The sequence below is a fragment of the Microtus ochrogaster genome, linkage group LG7_11 (assembly GCF_000317375.1).
Source record: "Microtus ochrogaster isolate Prairie Vole_2 linkage group LG7_11, MicOch1.0, whole genome shotgun sequence".
In the NCBI taxonomy this organism is placed as follows: Eukaryota; Metazoa; Chordata; class Mammalia; order Rodentia; family Cricetidae; genus Microtus; species Microtus ochrogaster.
Genome location: NC_022032.1, coordinates 14,375,919 through 14,394,038, shown reverse-complemented (window position 1 = coordinate 14,394,038; position 18,120 = coordinate 14,375,919). Strand labels below are relative to the sequence as shown.

General features: G+C 35.7%; 1 protein-coding gene across 1 annotated transcript in view; it reads left to right on the top strand.

The window, feature by feature from the left end:
- Msr1 (macrophage scavenger receptor 1) overlaps nucleotides 1–18,120 on the top strand; it is a 56,667-nt gene that overhangs the window by 16,319 nt on the left and 22,228 nt on the right. Inside the window, exons 4-8 of the mRNA XM_005362536.3 lie at nucleotides 1,421–1,830; nucleotides 3,757–3,943; nucleotides 6,323–6,403; nucleotides 7,742–7,831; nucleotides 9,467–9,520. Coding sequence (XP_005362593.1) covers nucleotides 1,421–1,830; nucleotides 3,757–3,943; nucleotides 6,323–6,403; nucleotides 7,742–7,831; nucleotides 9,467–9,520 — 822 coding nt within the window. The remainder of the gene's footprint in view (nucleotides 1–1,420; nucleotides 1,831–3,756; nucleotides 3,944–6,322; nucleotides 6,404–7,741; nucleotides 7,832–9,466; nucleotides 9,521–18,120) is intronic.

The window sequence follows — 18,120 nt, the reverse complement described above, 5'->3', positions numbered from 1 at the left end:
TCATTCAGTCTTAGTCCAGCTAGATTTGGTGAGCTCCCATTAGCTCAGGCACACTCTCTCAGTGGGTGGACCAACCCCTCATGGTCCTGACTTCCTTGGTCATTTTCTCCCTCCTTCTGCTCTTCAACTGGACCTTGAGAGCTCAGTCCAGTGCTCTGAAGTGGGTCTCTGTCTCTTTTTCCATCCATCGCCAGATGAAAATTCTATGGTGATATTCAAGATAGTCATTAGTCTGACTACGGGATAAGGCCAGTTCAGGTTTGAATTTTTCATGTAAATGGATGGAAAAAGGAAACACTAACCTGAGTGAGAAAAGTGAGACCCAAAAATATGAATATAGTATGTACTCACTCATTAGTAGATTCTAGCCATAAACAAAGGACATTGAGCTTATAGTTCATGATCCTAAAGAAGCTAAGTAATAAGGTGAACCCAAAGAAAAACATATGTAGATCCTCCTGGAAATTGGAAGCAGACAAGATCGCCAGTCAAAAGTTGAGGGCATGGGGGTGGGGGTGGGCTGGGGGAAGGGGAGAGGATGAGAGACAGGGGAAAGGGGGAGGGTTTGGGGAGAGCTTGGGGAAGTGGGATGATTGAGATGGCGGAAGGACAGATATGGAAACAGGGAAGGAGATATCTTAATTGAGGGAGTTATTTTGGGGTTGGCATGAGGCTTGGCTCTGGAGGGGATCTCAGGAGTCTATGGGGATGACCCCAGCTAGGACCCTGGGCAGTGGAGGAGAGGGTGCGTGAACTGGGTTGTATGTCTAATTTATTGATTAAGAAATTCAGAATGACTGACATGCAATAATTGTGTTTCCTGTTGTAGACCATATCAAAATACCATTGAGATATCATTATATTCAATAAGCTAATTTCACACAGAAATATAAAGTGCTTTTAAATAAAAAAAACATAGTAACACTTATTGTTAATAGAAATAATAATCAATTAGCAGATATTTCCTTCTATGAGAGTAAAGGCTGCGAGAATTCTGATAAGACATTCTTTTATGTATAATCCACTTTGCAATGGAATAGAATTTCCATGGCTAGCAGCTGCCAGGGATATTTTTTACATATTTAATCTACTCCATCTCAGCCACTGTTGAAAGTGATAGTACTGTAAGTACCTCCTAAGGTTTCCACGCTCCCAATCTACTCTGGAGATCTTTTCTTTTTCTACTTCCCATGTAGATTAGATCTATGTATGTCTCTCTTAGTGGCCTCATTGTTATTTAAGTTCTCTGAGACTGTGATTTGGAGGCTGGTTTTCTTTGCTTTATGTTTCAAAAATACATTCTTGATTTAGGATACCATTCAACATACTGTAATGGAATGTAGTGCAGAGACATAGAAAGTAGTGATGAGCACAAAATGATATAGGCTATGATTTGATTTGTTTTTGTTTAAATATTCAGCTCAGCTTATCAACAGGGGAATGAAGAATTGCTTTGTTGGTTCAATTAACACAAGTGATACTTCTCAAAGTCTGATTGGAGAAGAAGACACCAGGAAAGCTGAAATGAGATTTCCAGCCTTCATGGAACACATGAAGGACTTGGAGGAGAGAATCCAGAGCATTTCAGACTTAAAAGACAACCTCATGGACACAGAACGCTTCCAGAATTTCAGTATGGCAACCGACCAAAGACTTAATGATGTTCTGCTGCAGTTAAGTTCCTTGATCTCGTCAGTCCAGGAACATGGGAACTCACTAGATGAAATCTCCAAATCCTTGCTGAGTCTCAATACCACACTGCTTGATGTCCAGCTCCATACAGAAACACTGAACCGCAAAGTCAATGAGTCTACCGTGAAGCAACAGGAGGTAAGCATTTCAGAATACAATGGCGTAGTTCATTCTAGAACAAAATCCATACAGATTCTGTTTTCTTAGGCAATTCAGAAAGCAGGAGGAACAAAAGTTTTCTACTTCACCTACTGATGTAGACACCTCGACAATCTAATAAGAGATCTTTATAGATGTAACTGGGGCCTTTTCCAGACCCCCAGAAAAAGAGAATATTATTTTCCAATGGATCTAGGTTATGAAGTTGTTTTTATATTATAATGCCACTTAGTATCTTGTTAGACTATACCACTTATAAGATTTAGATTACCTGAGCATGTCTAGGAAGGTAAATACATGTATTGTGAATTCTATGAATAATCTAATTATCTTTACATCAAAGTAATGTGTATGTTATTTACATAGATACCTTATGAAGCAGAATTTTTAGATAATTTATTTTGCTGTTTCTAGAAGATACACTTAAGTTTTTTTTGCACTGCTAACTAAAATTAAAATTTGAAAGTATAAATATATTTAAACATGAGTTCTTAATAGGATAACAGTGTATACTTACAATCACCATAAGAGTCAATATGCATTGTTTTCTATTCCTATTTGAGCTCTCACAGGGAGGGCTTCAGGAGAAGAAAGAGGGGGAAGACATTGCAGTTAAATTACAATCTCAAACACTGAAGATTCAACAACAAAAGAACACTCCTGATGAAGCTATTTTCCAGATAATAAATTATCGCTGTGTGGTAGAATGATAACAAAACAGACATAGGGCTCTGTCTCAGCCCAGCACTGCAAAAGAAGCAAGCAGACATAACAGTATTACAGCAACAAAGGCTCTTGTAATTTTATTTTTGAGATCATAATTTAATTACAAAACTCCCTTACTTCCCTCCCTCCAAGAACCTATACATTTTCCAATTCTCATTCAAATCCATGACCCTCTTTTTCAGTAATTGTTATTTTATTCATATGTGCATATGTATGTAGGTGTGTGTTCCTAAATATAACCTATTCAGTATGTGTAATGCTACCTGCATGTATAATTACAGACTTACCATTTGGCACTGGACAACCAATTGGTGTGCTCTTCCTTGGGGAGGCCTACTGTTCCTGCTCCCATTTCCTCAGTCACCTATAGTTCTATGTGTAGGGTTGAAGCCTTATTTGCTCCTGTGCTTTCTATGTCCTGTTTGGCACGTTCCTTGGTCAGCCACCATTTGAATATGTGTATGATAGCTAGTAAATGTCTGAAATCACCGCACTGAAAAGGTAGAAGAAGAGAATCAGGAGTTGAAGTTAATTAAATAACACATTTAAGGCCAAGTGGTACATGAGATAATATCTCAAAGAAATACGAAGAAGAAAAGAGCTGTACACACTGAGAATATGTGCATGTATGTATGCATCTGCAGATGGTCTATTTATAACTGATGAAAATACAAAAGTATCAAGAGAAGAGTAAAATGTTATGAAAATGCAACTTGGACATCTTACTAAATATGAAACTCTGTTCTTACTGTCATTATCACTGAGAATCACATTAAACTTCAGTTATTGCTATGAAACAATATCATAAAATAAGAATGTTTAACCCCAAATGAACTGTGAAGAAATTTCACTTTGAATAAATTAAAACCCCTATGATAAGTGCTATTTTTTAATTCTCAATATTTGACATTTATTTATTTGGGAGTAGAAGCATTCTTAGATGTATAGGCAACTGATTTTGTTTGTTTTGACTAGGGATCTTAGTGAACCATTTAATTTAAAGAAGAAATGCTATTCAGCCAGAGAGCTGCAATTTTGAATACTCATTTCCTTATTCTTATCTTATAGCACTTGCCCAATGTTATGTGATTTTTCAACATTCAAATTTCCAAAACTCTGTTCACTTATATATTTCCTAATTGCATGTAACAAAGGTTCAATGCTCACTGTGTGTTTTAGGACATCAATAAGTTAGAGGAACGTGTGCGCAAAGCATCAGCAGAAATCCAGTCTGTGAAAGAAGAACAAGAACATGTGGAACAGGAAGTAAAACAGGAAATGAAAGTTTTGAATAACATCACTAATGACCTCAGACTGAAGGACTGGGAACACTCACAGACACTGAAAAATATCACCTTAATTCAAGGTGAGACATCTTGTCCCAAAAATGAGACGTTAAAATATATCCTTATATGCAGACCTTTGGTATTTGAAATCCTGTCGTCCAAAGGAAATGATTTTGAGGATGCAGTTACTACAGATAGTTACTATGCAGTTCCTATGCACAGAAGAACAGTTAATATGAGGGCAGGTGTGGTAATGTCATCCACACACTAGAATTTCTTAAAGAGAAATGCAAAACCAGACATGGTGAGTCATCACTGGGAAGGCTGGGGCAGGAGGCCACAAGTTTGAAGCCAGACTAAGGTTCACAGTGAGAGCCTGTCTCAAAAAAATCAAAGAGAGAGAACTATAAAAGCACCAAAAAAATCTCTTTCCTTCTTTTCTAACTATACTGTCATTTAGAAACACCTCTTGAATTCTTAAAGATAATCTTAGATATATCAGTGTCTTCTACTGTGCCAATGACTCTTACTCATCTTTTAGCAAACATAAGTCATTTATGCCCACATAATAGATTTTAGTCATTTTCACTTTATGAATATTTTTCTATAGTTCTAACTTTCTGGTCTGTGTGCTTATAGTTTATCTCCTTGTAAAAATTCTTGAATTTGAAGACCTGACAACTTCTTTTCCCTGTATCTGTTTCTAAGGGGGAGGGGTTGTATTTTTTTTTTCTTTTTCCAACTTGATTTATGCCTCTCTCATTTTCTTGTTTTGTTTTTTCTATAGTTGATGTGAATTATTTTTATTGAATTTATCTTTTCATCAAAGTTACCAAAGAGGTTTTGGAAACTTGATGATATACTCCATATATCTTGATTGCAATTGAAATGTAATAGACATTAAAGCTAGTCAGCATCTTAAAGAAAACTGAATTGTTCAGGGAACTGAAAGTGCTTTGACTCGTGACACACTCCCTTGTGCCCTCTGTATGAGATTACAGTTCATTTCTATGCTATGGACTTTCACAAACCAGAGTTTAGTCTATTTTGCTCATCTTACTTTATATTAAAATAATTTATTAAGACTTGTCCACAGGCTAGCCAATTATTTATTTAAAAAACTATTTCATCCACCTCTTCTGGGTTATCTTCCTTCTTCATAAAATAATGCTTTGGAAGTTCATTTATCGAAAATCAATGGTATGATCTTGGTGTCATTTTCTTTGCTCTTGATTTTTCACTGTCTTACTCCATACACATTTTTGCATTCATAATTATTTGGGCTATTTTGTGAAGATAATAATCTATGGGAAATTGGCCTCTGAATACCAAGTATCCATAGATGCCCATCTGTCTTATGAAGAGGCCTAGTATTTTTTCTCTGTTGTATGTATTTTACTATAACTAATAATAAAAGAAAAGTACTGTGTGATATTTGCTCTGTATTCTTTCTTAGGGAATGAACACAAGAAAATAACAGTCATGCTTACATACATACCATTTTCTCACACTCAGTTCTAGGAATAAAGCCTAGGGCCCTGGACAGCCTGTGTTGGTATTCTATAACTGAATTCCGCCTAGCCATCTGGTTTTGTTTGTAATTTTAAATATTTTGTTTGGAAACTGTTTAAAACTGTAAGTGGTGCAAAATGATAAGACATCCCAGTGCATTTTGGAGAAATTATTCCTGTGGGTTTTGGTTGCCCTTAACTTCATTCTTCATCTCTATGTAATGCCTATGAGATCACTAATCTGGCATTTTGGGTGGAGAATGTTTGCATTAGATATTTTTGTACTTCCACCATTTTCCAGTTTTGTGTGTTGTATCAGCCTTGTAATTGGTCTACGTGGTCTACAGTTTACTCATTCTACCTAGAAAAAAAATCATCTAACTTTATCAACACTTATTTTACAGATTTTTAGGTTTTTAAGTTAAAATATAGTCCATTAATTTCCCCCATTCCATTTTTTTTCCTCCCAACCCTTCCCATGTACCCTACTTTCTAGCTTTCAAATTTATGGCTTCTATTCCTTTAATTGTTGTGACATGTACATACATTCACCCACACACTCATACACACATATACACACATTCATATACATATGCATATTTATCTCCATCAAGAGTATTACAAACCTAAGTTTTAATATGTACAATATTTATGTTATTTTGTGTTATCGCAGTGACCCTTTCTCTGTTACCACTTTATTATAACCTAGCAAAATACTAACCTCACAACAGCACTTTTGTGATTTAATTTGAGGATATGACATTTTTCTCAGATGAGGCCATTACAGTTCTCAACATCAGAGTACTTAGCCATTTAGAAAGGTCAGCGTTATTCATTTTAAATTAATGTACAGCAAATAGAAATATTTGGATTTCCATATAACTATCTTGATAAATGATAACCTTACCCATGCTTTATAATTATAATCAATACTTATGTTTCTTAAAGGACCTCCTGGACCTCGAGGAGAAAAGGGAGACCGAGGGCTCACTGGAGTAAGTGGTCCACCTGGCATTCCGGGTTTAAATGGTAAGGACATAGTGTAATCAGTTAATCATATACCATGAGGTTGAATGATGTGTATCCATGTTTGTAATTAGAGATGAATATCCATTTCATCTTTTCTGTGGTGTAGCTGTGTGTGAGTGTTTGTAAATCATCTCATGTGTTGGAAAATATAATGCATTCTAGCATCCTAATCACATGGCAAATTAAGTGGTGAGTATTAGTTTATTTTAAAGTATTTTATTATTTTATGTGTATGTTTTGGTTGCACATATGTCTGTGCACTGTGTAAATGCCTGGTAGCTTCTGAGATGTGAAAAGGGTATCTGCTCTCAGAGAACTTGAGTTACAGATAATTGTTAGTTGCCATATGGGTTCTAGGAATCAAACATGTGTCCTCTGGAAGAGCAGCCAGTGCTTTTAACTACTGGGTCATCTCTCTAGCCCAAGCACTAATTATTGACTTTTGTACATTATTTAATTATTTAGCAACAGTTACTACAAGAGCTTGCATATGAGTCTGAGGGCATTCATAGAGACCACATGCAATATATTGTTCACATAAATCTATATGTGAAGGAGAATAAGAAAATCACCTTCAAATTGGATTAATTTGCAAGCTACGATTTTTCCAGTTATATAGAAACATTAATGAGTCACAAAATTGTGCTTAATTATTTTCCTCTAAGGATGTCATAATCTTGAAAGCAATGTTTTGCAAGGAGATTATGGAAGACATAGAAAAGGAGAGAGAAAATGAACTTTCTTTGCTCAAAAAATAATTCTGTAACTAACAATAAAAACAATATTATTGCCATGCATTCAAATGCCATCCTTTGCAAACAAATTCCCTTCATAATGTTTGCAAACAAAATAGACTGAATGACTTAAACACAATTAGAAAGGATGGCTAGTCAATTTACCTAAATACCTTGGATTTGTTTTTAGTTTTTCTCTTTAGATGAAATAAGCATTCCTTTTTCTATAAATATTTTGACTAGTCAAAATTACATGAGAAAAAGTACACCAAGTTGAAAATCATGAATAAAATCTATCATATAAGTATATTAAAATGTTAAGCTTCAAAATTTTTTATACATCTTATAGACAGATGATAGTAGCTTTCTAGCTAAAATGGAAAATGTAGTGCTTGTAGTTGACTGACAATGTGCTTTTCATTGACTGTAACACACTCATTGCAACAAATTTATGTCATTTATTACATTATCTTTCAATTGAATGTGTGGATGGTTGGAAAATGTCATACTCTCCTCAGAGATTCACTTACTTCATTTATTGGGTGCTCAAATATGTTTGAAAATTAATTGCTAGACATTTTTGTTTTCTTTATTAACCATACAGGTACTCCAGGCCTTAAAGGTGATCGGGGTCCAGCTGGCTTCCCTGGAAATAGAGGATACCCAGGGTCACCTGGAAAAGCGGGGAGGTCAGGTATTGTAAAGCTATGGTTGTTATCATAGAATATGAAAATAAACACTGGATCATTGGTAGTGTTTCTAAAATGCTTGCATAAAAATCTGTACTTATAGAATAGCAGTACTCAAATAGTTAAATTTATAGTCTAAAATAAATTGAAATTAGTTTTTACTCATGAGAGTAAAATTCCTATGCCCCAAAATAAAATAGTTGTGTACACAGATCATATATACAAATTCACATATACACACACACACAATCTATTCATTTTACACCATAGCAGCACACTGTGAAGAAAGTTATCTACCATACAGTAAGCAGAGTCAAAAGACTACCAAGAAAAAGAAGTGAACAATATAAAGAGCCTTTGGAACACAATTGGCTAAATCTTGGTAAGTCCCAGTTGAAAAAAATATTCATAACAAAATTAATGGATTTATCTTACATATTAGTGCATAATAATCAACATTGCTCAGTAATGTCTCTTTTGCACAGAAAACAATTGTTATTACAACTAATTATATTAATAGACTAATATTGGATTGTGTTCTTTGTACAACAACATCAGTAGGGAATAACATTATTTCCTATTTAAATGATAGTAATACCAAGGGAATACAGTCCATATTGTTAAGATAGTTTTAATAGATTTTAGCACTTATAGGTTTATAGGAAAATGTCAAGGAAGGCATTCATTTTTCATACACCTCTCATTAAATACACTGAGAAGCTTCTGTAAAGCAAAGGACACTGTCACTAAAACAAAAAGGCAACCCACTGACTGGGAGAAGATCTTCACCAACCCCGTAACTGACAAAGGTCTGATCTCCAGAATATATAAAGAACTCAAGAAGGAGGAGTATTCTTTAAAAATTAAAATGTTGGGGTCTGACCCATGATGGACGTTTCCATATTTACTTCTAAGTTTGAACCACTGACCCTTATGTAACACTTGGGCTACATCCCTATGTAAATAGATGGGTATTCTCGTAGCCAAATGTGATTAGTCTACAGAGTTAAGGGACCAATTAACACTTAGGAATGGAGTCATTAGAATTCTATCATGTCCCTGGACTTATACAATCCAGTCTTTAGGATGTTCTGTTGCAAAGGAATAAATAATGATATATAAAATAAATTTGTAATGGGAAATAGTAAAGATATGGGATGAGATAGAAGATGTTGAGCTGTTGGAGGAGGGAAAAGGCAAGGTCAGATAGAGAGGAAAATGAAAACGAACATGCAAAATTATACTACATTTCAGTTTTGCCTGTTTTGTGAAAAGGGTACATATTACACCCTTGTAAATAATTGTAGATGTTATAATACTAAAATTATAATGGGGTTTCAAAAGTGGCCGCCATCATTATCAGCATGGGATGGTTATTATATTTGACTAACTATAAGTTATAAATTGGTCTCTTATTTTGTGGTGTCCTATTTCCATTTAAAACAAGTTCTGTTGAGTTTGAAACCGTGCCTTAGTGGTATAGCATGAGTTTAGTAAACACGGGCCTTGAGTACAATCTCCAGCACTCCCAAATGAAAGAGAATAAAGAGAAAAAGAAAGAGGTAGTGGAGGAGCAGAGTAAGATATCAGCATTTTCTGTTGAACTAATTCTTTTCTCTTTTGCTGTTTTTCCCCCTAAGGATATCCTGGACCTAAAGGCCAAAAGGGAGAAAAGGGGAGTGGAGGCATATCGAGTAAGTTCATGACTTCTTGTTTTCTATGTCAGTTTCTTTTTAAAATAAAGTTAGAATTTGATATTAGTAGTGTAGGCTTAAAACAAACATTGAGAGATTTAGAATTATCTGCAGAGTTTCTGGAGAAGCCAGCCACAGTTTTTCCCAAATAAAACATGCTAATTAGAATAAAACAAATAGATTAGATTACACAACTCTTTCAAACTCATTATGCATTTGTATTCTGTTTTTCTTCTTCTTTTTTGATTAGCACTATTTTCTAAAGAAAAAAATCACACAGAAAATTGTCCAATTTTCAAGTCAATTTTTACCCACTGAAGAGAAATCAAGCTTTTGAATAGAAACAATCACAGTCCCCTTACACACTAAGTGAGCCCATGAAAAGCTCATATATAGACATGTGGGCAAGCTGAAGACTTTAACAGAGCAATTCCCAGGCAGCTAGAGCTTTTTGTTTTATTTTGTTTTTACTAAAACCTTGAAAATGTCACATTATATATCCAAGACTTTCCAACCTTCAAAGGAATAGATTTCACATCAGGAAGCTCCATTATAATGCAAAAGACCTGAGTATCAGATTTTAAAAATTAAGTATCAACTGAGATGGCAATAATATCCTAGGCTCTAAGTAATTTTGTTATGTGTATAGGATGAATATACATTAACGTAGTAATTGTGAAGAGAAATGGATACCCCACTTGGGTTATTCAAATCAGATTGCCAACCTGTCTTCCAAAAAGAGTCTACATGTGAGATGCATGTCTGGTATGAGCCACAGCCATGCCCTCCTTGTTCAGAGCTCTGTTTTAGACAGATCATGATAAAGTCTTTATTAACAAAACCTTGCTGGTTTTAGCTGGGATCATTTTTTTTTTCCAAAAACATAGAATCAGTATTTCCTTGTTGTCACAAAAATTTACTCTAGCCTAATACATTGCACAGATGGCACAATTAGACAGCATGGGGTTATGACTGTTATGAACCATTGCAGTCCAATCCAACTATGATGCTTTCAAAGCTGAACAACACATAGGAGTGATGGAATCCTCAGTACTTGGGTGCTTTCCCCACTGCTCTTAGCATATTATGGCAACATAACCGCATTCCCTTGTCCTTGTTTCCTTTTGGTGGCCACTTCTCTGCTGGTTGCTTGTTAATGGCCCTTTATCTCCTTTCTCTTTCATCCCTTCTAGTTTCAGTTGATCTCTTACCAGCCTCTAGTTCTTAAGTTTCTGTGTATCTTTGTCTATGTCTTTAATTTCTCACACTTTTATATAAAGTATCTTGATCTCATCTCCTTTCCCTGAGGCTTTGTCAGAGCTTTGAAACATTGACCGTAATTGAGTGTGGCACCTAAGGAACTTCTCTACTTTTAATCTATAGATTGTAAAGCCACTCTGCTTTCTGTTTCTGGCAGCTTCTAAATACTTGTAATAATTTTTCAGCTATGTCTAGAAATTTGCATTACAAATTTGGATGACTATTTGGGAGTTTGAGTACTTTCTCTGAGGAAGCAGTAAGAGCTCTTTGAGGGGGGGATGAGTGTAAAGAGCCTCTTGATTCTTCTCCATGTCCCCCAGAGAGAATGGAAAGCAATTCCACAACACTCCAAAAGAAGAAACAATAATATGCATATGCATCTAACTTAAAAGGTCCTGGTTTTCTGTGTTTAATATGCAATCACAAGTGCTTTGGCCTCTTTTCTCTCAGTGACTAGATATTTTTTTTTTTCAAAATACTACAAAAAATTATAGAGATATCACAATTACCACAATGTAGTGATTTATTTCTTTACTCTTAAATGGTCAATAATTTTTGCTTGCTTTGGTTTGGCTTTAATAATCAATGTTCTTTTCACCATTTCCTATGATGTTTTGTGAGAATGTTGTGAAATATAGGATTTACTAGAAATATAATCAATAGTTCAAAGTTATATGCATTTTACAAAGAGGTCTTGCAAATGCCTCCACAATGATTCTATAGATTATTCTGAATGAAATTACTCAGATCTCCACATTTTAATCATGATCTTAAAAATTATATTGAATTAATTCAATGTATATTTTAATAATTCAGGTATTTTTAAAATATAAGAAAATAATCCTGATTTCCTTTTTTACCTATGCACCTGATTACATTGGGGCAGGACCCTTTTAAGATCAGGTGGGCTGAGCAGAATGCTCCACTATCATCTCCTTAAAAGGCCTTTCACCTCTGGACAAGCCATCAGAACAACTGACTTCCGGGATCTTTCTGCAGCTCCTTCAAATGACTTTGGCTCCTGTGTCATGTCATTGCCTGGTCTCTTCACGACCTCTTCTCCTGACTCTGGGTGCTGCGCAGGCTCCCAATTCCATATGTATACCATCATGCCCTCTGCTGTAATAACCACCATCCTTTGACACCCTTCACTTAGATGCACTCATATGCTGTCTACTGGGATGTTCCTGCCTCCTTTAGCCCTCCCGCTGCTCACTCACCTAATCTTGTGGAATCCAATTTAACCCATTGGGCTCTAGGAGAAACTTCATGGATATTGATTAAATATGGGTTCTTTAATATCAAAACATTGTTCCCAAATAGCAATAGGGATAGAATAAAAGAAAATCTACCCATCCATTCTTCCACTCATTCATTTAGAATAAGTTCAATGTGTATGTTGTGAAGTCAAAAATAACAATAAATATGTTTTTCTAAATGTATAGATATAAATATACCAGTTATAAACAAACCACAGAAGACTAACCTAGGAAAATAATAGGGCGAAATAGACATTGAAAGGAGATAGATACTCGTGTCTTTTATATTAGAAATAACCTTATTTTTATTGCTTATTTCACAATGCTACCTTCTTATTATCCAATTCAAATCATATATATATATATATGAGAGAGAGTAGAGAGAGATAAAGCATAATTTGATAATTTCTTCAATATGTTTTAATGAGAACCAAACCTAACTTCATGAATTGCCTATTCATTTCAAACAAAAATATTTGATCATGAAAAGAAAATCAAAGATTTTATTCTAGAAAGCTCTTTATATTTACTTGAATTTTATGTTTGAAGTGTATATACTAGAAAATAAATATTACAATAGACATGAGATATTTTATAGAAAGAATGCAAAACAGGAGAAGGAAAGAAAAGAAAATACAAAAATAATAAAGACATAAGATCCCCTGAAGCTTTCATGTTGATTCCTCTTTGTGAGCCAACAAAGAATATTTCCCAGGGTTTTCTTTTTTTTTTCTTCATGTTTTAACACTAAATCCCAAGGTCTACAGCATTAAGAAAGAAGCACAATTCTAATTGTATGCCTATGTGTATCTCAGTTTTTCCATTTTTTGCTCTGCCAAATGATGTCCCTTCCTACCTCACAGGGTTGTTGTGGGGACCAAATTACATGTGTGAAGATGTTCTGTAAAATCATGACCTTTAAAGTAGAAGGAATGGTTCGTAGCAATCCTTCTGAACATAACAGCTATTCTTTGCCATTTTTATGCAGACATATTAAATCTCTAATCAGATTAGGACATAAAGAAAAATAGAAATGCCAGGAGCCATATATATGTTTTGGGCAAAAAGAGAGATGTTAGAGAATAAGACAGTATTTTTATGTTAGATGGATGATCAGTGCAAGTGTGCCCAGATCATAAATCAGTGAATTTGTCTCAGCACAGCAGAAGAGTACTAGTTGCAAGTAAGAGAAGCAGCAAAACCAGAGGCCGTATCTGTTGACAGAGGTCATAACAAAATGTCAAACTAATAAAGCAAGAGTCTGGGCTTCATAGAATGAAACCTGAGCCCAGGACATTCGTTGAAAAAGTTCTGAAAATGGTAGCAAAAAATTGGTATTGTCACTGGTAGTAGGTTCTGTCAGTAGGTCTGTGTCTGCATGCCACCAAGATGTGATCAAATCTGGTCATAAAGGAAAAGAAAAGGGAATTAGCCAGTGATTGTCGTAGTTCACAGTACTAACTGACTAGTAATTCTGTGCAAACATCTAGGGAAAAAATTGGATTTGGGCATGTGACTTAATTGGCTGGGCTGGAGAGAGAGAGAGAGAGAGAGAGAGAGAGAGAGAGAGAGAGAGAGACACTATTTTCTTGTGCCAGACAGCATTGCTGTGGTCAATTTTGGCTTCATACAGAATAACCCTGGTCCCAGGTGTGCAGGCAGGCAAATTGTAGGAATTCAGTTTTCAAGACATCTATCTTCCAAAACTAAGCATGGATGCTGAAGTGTGTAATATTAACCTGAACTTCCCAAATTAATGAAGACAGCTCTGTCTTTCTCTTTGGATAAAAACAGATTCCAAATGCCCTGTTCAAAGGCATCAATTATCCCAACTTTTATCATGTATGATGAAAAGTGACAAATGACGTGTTTCGATGCCTTGTTGACTAGAAAGAGTGTTTTTTGTCAAGCAAGGGAACCATATAAGCAAACACTGGGAGGTACCATCTTAAAGGGTTCTGATGCTTATCTGTGCTGTGTCAGCAAGCTCTCCACATCATCAAAAGGAGAGATACAATGTTAATCTTTGGAATCTTATTCTGAAATTCCTACAATGTTGTGAAAAAATGCATTTGCTATGATTTGTACTGAGAACTCAACTCCGTCATCAATAAACTTCTGGTCTGTCTCAAAACATTTAGTTGACTTAAGTTAAAACTTCCTTCTCCCATCACTAACTATGATAATGAACATTCAAGGATGCTTGCTGTGTACAGGGTACTTCTGATGCATTTTCATACCTAATACTAAAAGAGCCATCGGGGTAACTGCTATTAGTATCAGTGTTTCATGAACTTGAATCTAATGGTGACTGCTAATAAAAGAAAATAGGGCAAATTCAAACATATGCCAACCAGTGTCCAAATCTCATGACTCTGTGAAATGTTTCCACACTAGTCAAATATCCTATGCATGCTAATATTATAGATATTTCATACAGAGGGTTTGGAAGTAGAAGAAGAGAGAGGATATTTGCAATTAGCAATTCCACTTTACAGAATGAGCCTTATAATTGAGATAAAAATCTATAGAGTAGGTCAAATTCCAAAAGTATACTATTGAGTCATCTTTGTTTATGTTTCCACCAACATAACTACTGCACACGTTGCCTGCTTTCTCTCCCTCAAGTCTATTGCTCAGACACATCGTCTTCCTGGAAGTGCTCTCAAGACTTCCATTATCACTAATGAGAGTTACTTACTTGCACCTTGGGGAAAGCTACCTGCTAATAGTCTACCTTTATTTCAGTAACTGACTCAGTGTTCACATTTTCTGGTATCATTGGCTGCTTTGATGCCTCCTTGCACTTAAAGTGTTTTCTTTTTCTGAAGTTCCAGAGTGTACTTTCCACAGGAGCACTAGTTATGGCCATCAAACCAAGGCACATTACACCAGAGCAGGAATAGCTCTCCGTAAATTAGACAGGTGCTACCTAATTTTATGACAATTGCGTCTCGTCTATAGCTTCAAATGATCCTCCCAGTTGTTAATAAAAGCAGACCACATTCCCCGAACACAATATGTATGGTCCTTAATAACACTATTAATATGTCTTGTAAATGGAACCAGAGATTTAAATCAGCAATGGATAAGTAGTTAGCTTGTTCTGTTCAGTATGTCTCCCCAATAACTCTCACAGCCGGAACTTCACCAGATCCAACTAGAAAGGAAAAGTCACTATAATTCTTTCCAGGATTTGTACCAGCAGATTTGAAGTTCAACCAGTATGGACATGGGTTCAGAAAGAGAAAAGAGGCCTAGCATGGATGCTACACATCCTTGTATAACTTCAGAAGAACCAAGAATCTCCCTGCACCCATCTCTAGCCATAAAATACTGTCTTCTGTGCTACAGTGGAAAATTCTGCTTTATAGGAACACAGGATCATCTACTTGTTCCCATTCAAGTGCCTTATAAGTAAGGACTTGCAGCCTATTATTTGGTCTTCTCCTGCTGTCTTGTTTGGAAGTGAGTTACAGTTAGAAACTGAATCTCAAGTTCAATTCCCTAGAACAACAGCTAGCTTGACAGCACAGGACATGTGCAAGAGGATCATTGCAATACTCGAGCTAGGACTTAAACTGGGTCCTCTTCACCATTCCTTAGAATACTGAAGTTATTCTTATTTTATGCCTCCTTTAAATATGCACACCCTGATTAATACACTTCGGAGAAAAATATGTGAATTCCTGGAATGTTGCAGGGCAATTTTAAATGCTCCACTGTGAATTGTGTAGTAAAATGTCTGTTTCCTAATTGATATTTTTTAAATTATTTTTTGAATAATTTTGAATTCTCGCTTCCTTGGAATGCTGACAAGTGTAATAGAACACAAATATTCAGTTTTCTATGCGCAATATTTTCATAAAACTCCATACGGTTTATAGCATGATTCATTAGTCTCCAGCAAAATAATTAAATGTTCTCTTATAAACTATCATCTGAATGAAACTCTCTCCTATCATAGCCACATTTATTTTTCTAATATTAATTTTTAGTATTCTATTAGTCCTTTGATAATTTCATACGATGTGTTTGGATCATATTTACCATCCTTCTCCCAACCCTTCCAAGATCTAACCCTGCTTCTGTACAAACCCCAACTGTGTGTCTTAAAAAAATATATCAAGACCAATTAGTGTCACCTATATATTCTTGGATGTAACCACTAGAGTATCGTCAACTTACCAGGAGAAATTGACTCTCTGTCTTCCAGTTGCTATCAATCACAAATAGCTCCTTAGCTAGGGGTGTGACTTCTCACCCAGTCCCTTCTTATCGTGCCATGATTAGGTCTGACTTGAGCATGAACCAGTCTTGTGCATGCTGTCACAACCACTGTGACTTATGTGCAGCTGTCCTCCTATATCCAGGAGACATTCCTTCCTCAGTCATTGACACTGCTAACTCTTAAACTCTTTAGACCTCTTCTTCCACAATGATCCCTCCCTCTATTTCTGAGAACCACACTAACACCCACAGGAATTCAATTTGTGCATCAAAAGAACATGGATTTCTAGTCACAGAAAGTAACCAGTTGAATAAATTTTATTAATATTTGCTAAGAAGCCCAATAGATCCTTAATGAATATTTTGAAATTTTAAAATCAGACATTTTTTTAGCTTAAAGCAATGTGGAGCTTTGTACAGTAATGTAAATGCTATGCCACTGAGTTGGATTATCTGTTAATTAATTTCCTCATTGCTCTGACAGGAGCACCTTATAGGAAGAAGGGTTTGCTTTGGCTTACAGTTTGGGGGTCTCATAAAACATAATGGCATGTAAATTCTGGAGTTAGGAACATGAGAAAGCTACCCATGCTTTGTTCATAGTTAGGAAGCAGAGAGAGGTACATACTGGTGCTGACCTTACTTTCCTTCTTTCTACTCACTCTGGGAACCCTGAAACTTCTGTAGGTGCCTCCCACAGTTATGGTTGGTCTTCCTGTCTCATGGAATACACTCTATAAACTCTCCTTCAGACATTCGCAAAGCTTTGTCTCCCCAGTGATTCTAGTTTCTCTCAGATTGACAATGTTAACCAATATCCCAAACCCTTAAGTAAGAAAATATAATAATCCACTTAATGTCCTTTTGAGATAAGACTCACTAAACAGTCCAGTCTGACCTCAATATAGTGATCCTTCTGTCTCAGCTTCCCGAGTGCTAGGATTAAAGGTATTTTATACTATGCCCAACTAAAAAGCAAACCTTTTAAAGAAGTTTTTGATGTGTTCAAATTACAGTGTAGCAGACAGGATACCTTTATTTCCCACCTAAAAATGAAAGAAAAGCTTGTTCTTTCAAGTTTCCCTTTTATTTGCTCTCTTAACTATGAATACTCAAACACAAAACATAAGTGAAAAGGGGAAAAGTAAAACACGTTACTGCTTTTGCGCTGTCAGAATCTTATTGAGATTAGAAGTCGAAGACTAATGTGCCCGCAGGGTTGATTTCTCAGGAGACCTCTCTGCCTGGCTTGCTGATGGCCACAAAGCCAGTCTGACCTCTGAGGATCATGATATTCCCCTTCTAAAGCACCAACCCTACCGAACTAGGACTCTGCTTTTATCAAGTCTTTAGGCACGAATTCCTCTGTAAAGGCCATAGTTCTAAACACAGTCACCCTGGAAGTTACGTACATAGGAAGAACATACTGTAGTCCTAACAGAAGATATAAAAATTTGACCCTGCTCTTCAACAATAACAGAAGAGTGAATTGGTATTGACACTATGTCTATGGGTCTTATATTTTACATCTGCCTTTATACAAAACTAGGAAGAGAGTCTTTCTGTTGGTTTCTATCAGTTTATCCTTAGGGGAGGCCTAATATGCCAGTAAAATTTAAGTCATATTGATGCTGAAACTTACAAGAGCAATTTCACTTGTATCTTACTATTTTTTTAAAATTTAAATTTCAGCGATGTTATTTAATATCATGCCACTTCATAAATGAAAACTACTACCCAGGAAATATTACCTGAATATACAATAACCAATTTTTAAAAGGTTCCTGTCAAATAGAATGACCTTGGCAATCCAGTACGTTCTTCCTCGAATAATTGCCACCAATATGTTTG